The sequence below is a fragment of the Primulina eburnea genome, chromosome 16 (genome assembly GCF_022965805.1).
Source record: "Primulina eburnea isolate SZY01 chromosome 16, ASM2296580v1, whole genome shotgun sequence".
Lineage (NCBI taxonomy): Eukaryota > Viridiplantae > Streptophyta > Magnoliopsida > Lamiales > Gesneriaceae > Primulina > Primulina eburnea.
The window spans coordinates 4,604,577-4,614,890 of NC_133116.1; the positions used below are offsets into that span (position 1 = coordinate 4,604,577).

Sequence of the window (10,314 nt, forward strand, 5' to 3'; positions counted from 1 at the left end):
ACCCAAATAAGATATTTGTCTCACAAATACGACCAGTAAAGATCATCTCATATAAACTTTCTAATTCTGATTATTAAAGAGGAGACGTATCTCTTCACAAACTGGTTCTCTTAGACAGCTGTGACTGGTTCCATTTTTTTATATAAAAAAATAAATATATTTTAATACCAAATATCTACCACCACTAGAGCAATGCGCATCTTTCTCGCCTCGATTATGCAAAAAGAATGAAATTCTAACAAGGATCTTTCTCCTATTTGACTGGGCCTGATTTTTGAACACGACATGATTTTGTTTGTAAAATTAATTATTTTGTCACAAAGGGATTTAATGTTTTTGAAAATATTATGTTTTATTGACAAAAATATTAGCTTTAATTTTTGCACAGTTGATTTCCAAGAAATTCAAACTCGATAGTCAATTTTAAGGGGTATTCATCGGTCAATTCGGTTCGGTTTTCGGTTTTTTATTTCGGTTTTTTTGGTTTTCGGTTTTAGAAATATATAATCTGAATCAAACCATTTTTCTTCAGGTTCGGTTCGGTTTTCTACCAAAACGGTTCGGTTATTTCGGTTTTGATATAATTATTTAAATTAATAATATAAATATATTGTAAAATATAATATGTTAATTTTCTATATGTTTTTTTATTAAAATATTTAAATATAAGGTTTAAATTAATTAAACAAACAACAATCAACTAAAAATTGTTCAAAATTGTTTTTCATTCACTAAATATCATATCAAAATATATAATATAAATAACAATATAAAAAAATTATTAATTTGATAAAATTTCGGTTTTTTCGGTTTTGACATATATAATCCAAAACCGAACCAAATAAACTTCGGTTTTAACATTTATATCCGAATTACAAAATTCGACTTTCGGTTCAGTGTTCGGTTTTTTCGGTTTGAATTTTCGATTTTTTCGATTTTATCCGAAAGTTCGAACACCCATAGTCAATTGGTTGCTCAAAATGTAACTAATTAGTTGAATAAAGTGAATATTTATTGGTCCAAACTTAAAAGAAGTGAATTTATTTTCCTAGTATTGAAACAAAAAAATGATAATTATATTAATTCCATCCTACAATATAATGATTTATTCCCAGCAATTCTTCCATGCATGGATAGATGCACCTCTAATTGATATCACAAGTTATCTGAGCACGGATCACATCTTTCATGGCAATTTTTGAACCTCATTTTCCTCTAGCCCACAAGTTGTCTCGTTTGTTTCGGATGAAGACTCAGCGAGAAATTCTGATCTCAACTGCATCAACAGCCTTCCGAGATAGTTTAGCCCTTCGCCATCTCGACCTCCACCCCAAAACAGATCATGTGGCGAGGCTTCAACAAGGACTGATCCAGCAGTCGAGAGTAACATTGAGGTTAAATTAGAATATGTTGAAAACTTGCACTTCAGGGCCCTGTACATTACATTGATCTTGATAGATTCCCAATCAGATCTCACCTGCATGGTACATGAGAAGTTGGATCAGGCATGTCACTCCTCGAGCCCACAAAAGCGAGAGTAATTGTCTCTGCTAGAAACTAATTTTGAACCCATTCATACTTTGCACATAAGATTAACCAAATTGTTAGAAAAATTATTGTAAAACCTTATAAACACTTGCATATTCATCTTAATAATGGATGTAAGACTGTATATCAGAAGGAATTAACCTAAACATAAGCAGATGTGATCAATCACTGACATTTAAGAGCATCTTTGTACAACTAGCAGAAAATCATGATGGATTTTGGTCAGGAACCTAGCCCTTAATATATGATCAAATAACTGTTTTGGTCTGAAATGCTCTCTCCAGAGTTTTTTGTATTCTACCCAAACCATTCATACTAATCAAACAGTCTCACAAACCAACAAATGAAACCGGGAAAAAAATCCATCTTAAACAAACGTAATTCAACTTGGTATACCATAATATCACAAGGTCATATCCATCAAGAGAATTGTATAAACATTTCTAATGGGAATAATAGATGTAGGGTTTTTAATACATGATTATGTTTGCATCACTAAAAAACCAATCACTGTAGACTTTCCACCATTTTGGTTTCTGATATCCATTAATTTAAAAAAAAAAAAAACTCATTGCAGAAATCTCCGGGTCATCAACCATGTCAGTTAAAATAAAGAAAAAGTGTATTCATGCTAGCACCACATGTCCAAGGTAACCAGGGTCTTTAAGTGATACCAGATCAGGGAATTGCCTCTGCATTTTCCTCCCTAATCGTGCTGCTTCCTCGGGACTTTTAGCATTTTTTATGTCTTCGAAGCAGTTCTTTCCAACAAGATCATCTACTCTAACAAACTTATGTGCCTACAAAATAGAGAGACTTGGAAACAAATCTACAGAAGATTGCGGGAAAATTATTGTAGCTATAAACCAAGAAAGAGACCTGGTAATAGTGCTCCACACTTTGCCATGTAGAAAAATCACCATTTTCACCAGGCATTTGAATTGGATGAGAAGAGAAGTTTGAAAAGGCACCATAAGGGTCCCATGTTTTGTAAAAGAATATGACGCTTGATTCATAAGGAGAAACAGTAGGATCGATAACAGAAGTTTCATCTATAGATGGAATCACAGGTGCTAAGTCGGGAACTGGGTGAAGAAATCCACTTACAAGCATGTCAGGACCTATCTGCGGTTTATGCATAAAAAATAAGAGGCTATTGTAAAATGAGAAAATATAATCCTAATCGGAAAAAGGTACTTGAAGGGGTAGTCCATGTCTGCTTTCTTCTTACATCCATATTTCAGAAGAGGGTTGATAAAGTCATGGTCATAAAATCAACTAAAATCAAGATGCAAAACAGAGTAGGCAGCCGCAGCTAGCGTAATGTTGATAAAGTCATGGTTGTAAACTTTTCTCTCTTTTTCAGTGAAGCGGAAATGAAAAACTAACATTCAATTGTATCAGAAAAATCACGGACCTGCTCATAATGAACATCATTTAATTCCAATGCCTGAGACATCTCTACCATCCCAAGTTCTCCAATAGGTGATGGTGCATTTTTCCCTCCAATAATTTTAGGGGCAACAAAGGCGTGTACCTGCATCAGCATAAAGCATGTAAAATCTGAAGATAAATAGAAAAACACTTGTGATTATTCATGGGACTATGTTCATGTTACTAAAACCTAGTGCATTCACATTCTACAATAATCAAGCAACTGGAAGAGCCAAGACAAGCAGGAGTCTGTTATGGGCCCACCTATATCGGGCCTAGAAAATCAGGATGCGTAACTTAAGGGGAAAGAGGAACAAATACATAAGGCTAGAGTTGGTTATAGGAAAGAGATTATAGCAGATTGTTTGGCTAGCTTAGTGCAAAGGAAAGGATGGAGAGTAACTTTCTTCTTGTAAAGGGATTTAATCATTGGCTGGGTGCTTCCCTCACATTAATTTTCTTAGTGAATCGATCTATTTTCAGCTTAATTTGCTGTTGTTTACTTTTGGTTTTGAGTGTATGGAAATTTTGTTCATATCAGGGTCACCAAGCAGAAAAATAAAATAGGAATCTGCACTCATGTGAAGATGGAAAAAGGGCAAAAAGCCAGAACTGGGTAAAATTATATCCAAGGATACAGGATTTGCACAACTCACAGTAAAATATCAAGGGATTGGCCTATAACTGATGTATATAAATCACAAATTCAGGGTAAAATTCTGCACTAATACCTTCTCATAGCAGAGACTAAATCAAACGTTATAGAGCTAGATTAACTGGACATACCTTGTGTATGACACCATGAGAAATGGCAGATGCAGCCAGCGTACCTCCGCATTCCCACAGAATCGAAAGACAACCACGATCATATAAGTAATCCATTACGACTTTGGGATTTAAAATTTCAAACTCAACTACTTCAACACCCTTTGATGCAAGAAATTTTTGGAAACTCCTCCTTGCACCTCTCTGTGTTGCAACCATGGTGGGAACTTCAGTAACATCCCACAAGTATGCAGTCTCAGGAAGATCAAGAGATGTAGACATAACAATCCGTTGGGGAAAATGTCCACCTCCATGTCTTGCCGTCAAACGTGGATCTAAATTTCAAAGTTGAATTAGAACAGGAATTTGATATTTCAGCATCACAATCCATCAAAAGCTAACAGCCACGACAGAGTCATACTATCTTTGCGTACAGTATTTCCTCCAACAATAACAGCATCACTCCTGCCACGCAATTCGAAAACTCGGTTTCTTGACTTCTTGCTGCTAATCCATGATGCATGTCCACTACTTGCAGCAATTTTGCCTGTTCTCACAATTGCAGGATAATCAACACCACAAGTTATCTGACTTAATTTGAGGCCATTGGCCTGAAGACTCAGGCAGTCAGATTTTTTCACATGAAATTAAAAGAAGCAATAAAAATAAACCAGCACTGACCATCTAGAGTCATGGCATATTTCAGTACAGAGAATGGAACTCCACAAGCGGTTCTATACAATAAAGGGGCATTAACTAGAAGACAGGATTCCACGGCTTCCTACAGTGAACAGACAAAGGCAACGAGGTGAATAAGTTGCAATGTTCTGTGCCAGTATTATAGCAAGCTCGAGTAGGAAAGGTCCTTACTGTAATTATCACAAGAATAGAATTTTTGATATTAAAAAACCTATGTCTATGTGAAGCATGTAGCAAATTGGTAAATAGATAACTAGAGCCGTCAATTTGGGGTCGACCCGAAATGGCGGGTTGGGTACAATTTTATCACCTGCTTGAAGGAGAGTCAAAATAGACCGGCCTGTTTGGGTTATGGGTTGAGGCAGGTTGGCCGGCGGGGCAACTCCCCATCTTTATTTAAAAAAAAGTTAAATTTTTATTAATTATTAAACAAACGATTTCCTCCCCATTCCCCAATTTTCATTAATTATTAAAAATTAATTTCATTAACAAATCATCGAGCTATGTTCTTTACTTAGTTCATATATCGGATTACTGAAATTTATGCGGTGAGGGTCCAGATGTTTTGAAAATTATCGATGAAGAAAAGGAAAAACGTGAAGAGAAAGAAATTTAAATGATTCAACGGTTTACGGTTGATGGATTTTGAATAATGGTTTATATTTTGTTAAACTTTATTCAATTTTAATTTCTTAAGATAATGCTATTGATTGTTCAATCATTTTGTTAAATGTACTAAGATGGTATGTGAAATATAAAATATGGATATGGATATATTTTTTTTAGGCGGGCCATCAGCATCCCGAGAAAGGTCAGGTTGGGTTGAGGTTTTGCAACTCGCCAAATTAGCAGGCTAAGGCGGGCAGGGCAAGTCGGGGTGGGCCGGCCCCATTTTGACAGCTCTATAGATAACCAAGTATCGTGCACACACAATAGTTATTGTACAACATTATCAAATGTTTGATTACAAGCTGAGACAAACCAAATCAAAATCCAACTTGCAAATAGGATAATGAAATCTAAGAAAAAAGCCATCAAACACCAATGAACTAACTTTAGAATCTATTTCGATCTTTAACTTTCTATTTTATGGTTACACAGAGGAAGTTATTCACAATAAGGCGTCCTTAGAAATGGGCGACATACCGTGAGTAAAGTTCTGTAACGTGTATCTGTATCTGAGAGCAACTTATTCTCAAATTTTGAACCTTAATACGAGATAAAGGATCAACGGATAAACAGACCTCCGCATTACCACACATATAATGAATAATGATTCTTTTTCATAATCTTCAAAAGAAGACATAACAATTACAACATAGTTATGTCATGGGACTGAGATTCAATACTAGTCACAGAGTAAAAATAAACATAGGGAGGATGTGTATGTCTGAGTTTTCGTACATCTGAGCATGTCTTCTATGCTACATATGTGTGCGACAAACATGTTTTAAGTTTGTTTATAACTGTAACTTATTTAGATGCACAGACAAAAGATTAAAACCAGACAAAGAACAAAATAGAAGTCACTATACCAATGAAAAGCACATATCCTGAACAGTAAAATCAGCTGAATGTAAGAGAAAAACCAATCACAGAATAAATTGATCAAGTGCCCATAGTTTAGATTATTGTGACTCATAAGTCATAACATATGCAAAATACAACTATACCATATCAGATAATTTTATGCAACAGTAAAAAACATTTGGGTTTTGGAAATGTCACCTCAATAGTTTTACATTGCAGATCTTCTCCTAGAACATCAACCAAGAGTCCTTCACTTCTAAGAGCACGGATAGCCTTGCCCCGAAGATGATGCAAAGGATGCCTAATTCCAATCACAACCCTAGAGATACCTGCCTAAACATGCATAAACAGAAGTGAGTTTTGATTTAAAATTATTAGCCAAACATGGTCAAGTCTACTATGTCAATAAAAAAAATACAATCCAAGGATAACAAATCTAAAGTTAGCTAGAATAAGGGAAAACAAGCGAGCATATTTCACACTTCAAGGGAAAACAATACAATGCAAGATTAACTAGAACAAGGGAAAACAATCGAGCATATTTCACACTTAATGGGCGCACGTATAGAGAACCATTATTGAAATAAGACATGAAGATATGAAAGAAACCAATTTTTCAATGAGAGCCAAACTTACCATCTGCGGCCCATGCAAGCAAACTTGCACTGGGAAAATAATCGGCAACAAACAGAATTTTCATGTAATTGCAATTCAAAATATTGATTCACATGCAAAGCTTTCTCAATAATGTAAAATCATATTAAGGTAGCGACAACATGTGGCGGGTACAGGAGGCACTATGCACCCAGAATAAGTAACTTTTGTGGCAGACTAATAGTTTCTTAAACAAAAAGTTACTAGCAGTAGTTAGTTTTAGTCGAACAGTAGATTTCACTGGAAAACGCATTTGTTGCCTTAATTCCAAAGGAGTTCAAAAGCTACAGGATCATAAGTCCAACATAGAGCAAGAACCTAAATCAGCAGCTATGCAACCAAAGGTCGTACCTTGGTTATAGGCGTAATAATTCCCACGAACAAATCAAAATGATTCAAGTATATAATCCCAATTTTAAGTAATCTCAAGCAAGAAACACTCAAACAAGCATTGTCAGAAATTCACACAAATTGAGGCCGGAGCGCAAGATTCAGAAGCACAATATACAGAATAGAAATGGCTGGATGGCTATTCACCTGGATTAGAGCAGAGACCGCAGTTTGGTCCCCAAGGCAGTGACTTGGCTCCAAGTTGAGATAAGCTGTAGCGCCACGGCAGCGATCGCCAGATGCCTGCACCGCCTGCACTTCTGGTGGGCTGGTCCCCTGCGCATATAAATAGCCCTCGCCCACAACACTCCTCTCTTCAGCATCGGCAGTGGCTATAACGCAGCCGAAGTTAGGATGAGGGGCCGTAAAGCCTGCAGATTTGTCAGCCAGATGGGCCGCACGCTTGATGCAGGTGGCATCGAAGGCAAGTGAAGAAGAAAAAGACGAAGAAGAAGAAGAAGAAGTTGCCCGGCAGATGAGGCGAGAAGGGAGATTAGATGGTCCTACTGCCACCGCTGCATACACCATTACAAGAATTGCCCAATAACAAATATGATTTCTAATAAATATTCTGGTTTGTGATTCCTCATTTCAGAGGTTCATATTAGCGCCTCTGTTCATTGATTTGAGGAAAACAAAAGTTCGAACATGAACATGTTCAATTGTTCATATTTTTTTCGTAGATAAGTTTGTTTCCAAATTATTTTTTGATAGTTCATAAGACACTCGTTATATTTATATTGACAATAATTTTATAAAATGGTCTCATGGATCAGATTAATACGATATGGTTAACTTGTGACACCCTAAAAACAAAGGTGCTTAAAAACATTTTTTATTAGTATAAATTTTATTATTTTCACTTTTTAAATTTTATCACATTATTTTTCGATATAAATTTTATTTGTCTAAAGTGTCTAGAAATACATTAAAATACATCACAATACACTTAAAAATTCATCAAGCACTATAAGGTTCTCATTTCAAAATCAAATACCCAAAATATAATAAAATAATATAATTAAACTCAACATATATGTTAAGTAATTAATTACAATAATTATTGAGTTCAATATAAGATAATTAGGTTCAATAATTAGATACACGAATATAATAATATTAAGTTTGGATAAACATGAGATTTTTTTCATTTAATAAATAAATAGATAAATAAAAATAATAATAATAAATAATAAGAACAAGATAAACATGGAATCGGCTATATATATATATATGATGCACTCCATCCTTTTCATTCAAAACTAACCAAATCAAAGAGAGAGAGAGAAACGAGAGGAGGGAGAAGAAGGAAAGGGGAAAAAGAGGAAAAAAATAAGAAAAAAATCTATATTTTTTTCCGAAAAATCCCGATAAATCACCAATTATTCACCTCATATCATAAAACAATATAGCATTGGAGGTGAGGCAAGAGGATCGACCGAAGACAAGAAAATCAAATAAAGATATTCCGTGAAACGACGTCGGTATACCGTATTCAAGCTAGGTATTTTTCGCTTATTTTTCTTATAGTTACACACCAAACTAGAGGTCGACTTTAATAACAAAGTTGTACCTCTTGTTGCATAGATGAAGTAAATATCGTCCGTCGTCCCAAAATATTGCCGGAACTGAGATTTCCGGGATGCCGGAGTACCTCAGTTAACCATACGACAATATTTAATTCTGGTATTGATCGGCTAGGAATTTGACAAAACTTTCAATAAGAGAATTCAAGATCATGAAAAGTTACATATCCTGGAAAAAATCCGGCCGCGCGTGGCCGCCGGACGGCCAGCCACGTGCCGGAACAGTCGGCGCGTGTAACTCACGCGCCGCCGGAACGTGAGTTTATTTACGACGTTTTGGCCAACTTTCGTAATGTTTGGATATACTTTCTAATTAATATGAATTTTTGAAACTTAATTAAAATCCACCGGATTAAATTTTGAACAAAAAATAATCTGGAAATGATCAGTTAGTTACTTAAAAACTCTAACATGTAAATATCATTCATAATATATTTTTAGGGCTTGCTCCAGGAACTCGGAGTATTAATCAAGCCTAAACTGTAAGTTACCAGTTGAGGAAATTACTATTCATTCTTCTATTAAAGCCCTTGGCATTTGGCCTGAAAATTTCAATAACATTTATTCAATGTTCAAATATCATCCACTGTTCATTTCAATTATTGATATATTTTCTTGCATATTTATGAATGGATTGATATATCATGAATGAATGAATGGAGTCATGGACAACGGATTTCGGTCCGGAAATTGAGTCCACTGGACAACGTGGCTTCGGCCCGGAAAATGAGTCCAATGAACAACGGGTCAAAAGTCCCGGGTATATGGTTCATCTGAACAACGCGCACCGAATATTTTGGTCCGGAGAATGGTTCACCCGGCTCGTAAAATGTGCTCAATTAGAGCCACCAATGTTATTTTATGGAATTTTCATTTTTCTATTATTTCATTGCATATCATTCATAATATCTAAATTTTTATTCCTATTATTTCATGTATAATTATGATGAATTGTTATTTAAAAGCCATATATTGATTAAACTCACTAAGTCCTCAAAGACTTAACCCTCTGTTTCTTTTCGTCTATGTAATTTCCAGACACAGGAACCCCCGAATTGGAACAAGAGGAAAATAACTGAAGTTGAAATAAGAGCATTTGAATGTTGAGATGATCTGTTTATAAATGAATGTCAAACTACCGCTGTAACATAATTGTACATATGAATGTTAGACTTCCGCTGTAAAATAATTGTACATATTTGAAATAAGAATGTAAATATTTGTAGATAATCCTTAAATTATTATAAAAAATATTCAAATTTTTATCTACAATATCTTTCTAATAATAATAATGGTAAAAATAAAAATAGAAGTTCAATAAAGAAAGATTGAAGGTAAATGTGGCACCTAGTAAGGGAATAATTATGAATTCCTAAACCGGGCGCCACAGAGGTGGTATCAGAGCCTAGGTTTCTTAGAACCTAGAGTCTAGAGACAGGAGCCTAAGGTTTATTATACTGTCATACGTTAATCTTTATGTTGTCTTGTTTATCAATAAAACTGACTGTTTACCCTCTGACATAACTATGTACATTCATTACAAGATATGTTCATATTTTAGAATGACGTCTTCACAAAATAGTACTCAAGCCAGAATCAGACAAGACATCCCCCTCAAGATGACCACAACTCGGCAACAGGTGGAAATTCCAGAAACGCTCAACACGAGCCCCCCCAAGAACAAAACATACAAAATATGTTTGAAATA

The 10,314-nt window shown here is 35.1% G+C and overlaps 1 protein-coding gene across 2 annotated transcripts; it reads right to left on the bottom strand.

The window, feature by feature from the left end:
- Positions 1-983: 983 nt before the first annotated feature.
- On the bottom strand, positions 984-7,674 carry LOC140816458 (riboflavin biosynthesis protein PYRR, chloroplastic). 2 transcript variants are annotated; one of them, XM_073175735.1, is made up of 9 exons: positions 7,168-7,672; positions 6,175-6,309; positions 4,429-4,528; positions 4,169-4,294; positions 3,769-4,082; positions 2,966-3,085; positions 2,428-2,673; positions 2,223-2,348; positions 984-1,477 (listed from the first exon to the last, which is right to left on the bottom strand). In XM_073175735.1, the coding sequence occupies exons 1-9, from the start codon at positions 7,546-7,548 to the stop codon at positions 1,187-1,189; spliced, it is 1,839 nt and encodes a 612-aa protein (XP_073031836.1). In that variant the 5' UTR covers positions 7,549-7,672; the 3' UTR covers positions 984-1,186. The 2 variants fall into 2 exon arrangements, with proteins under 2 accessions (XP_073031836.1, XP_073031837.1); XM_073175736.1 differs by lacking the exon at positions 2,428-2,673 and having other exon boundaries at positions 7,168-7,674.
- Positions 7,675-10,314: the final 2,640 nt, after the last annotated feature.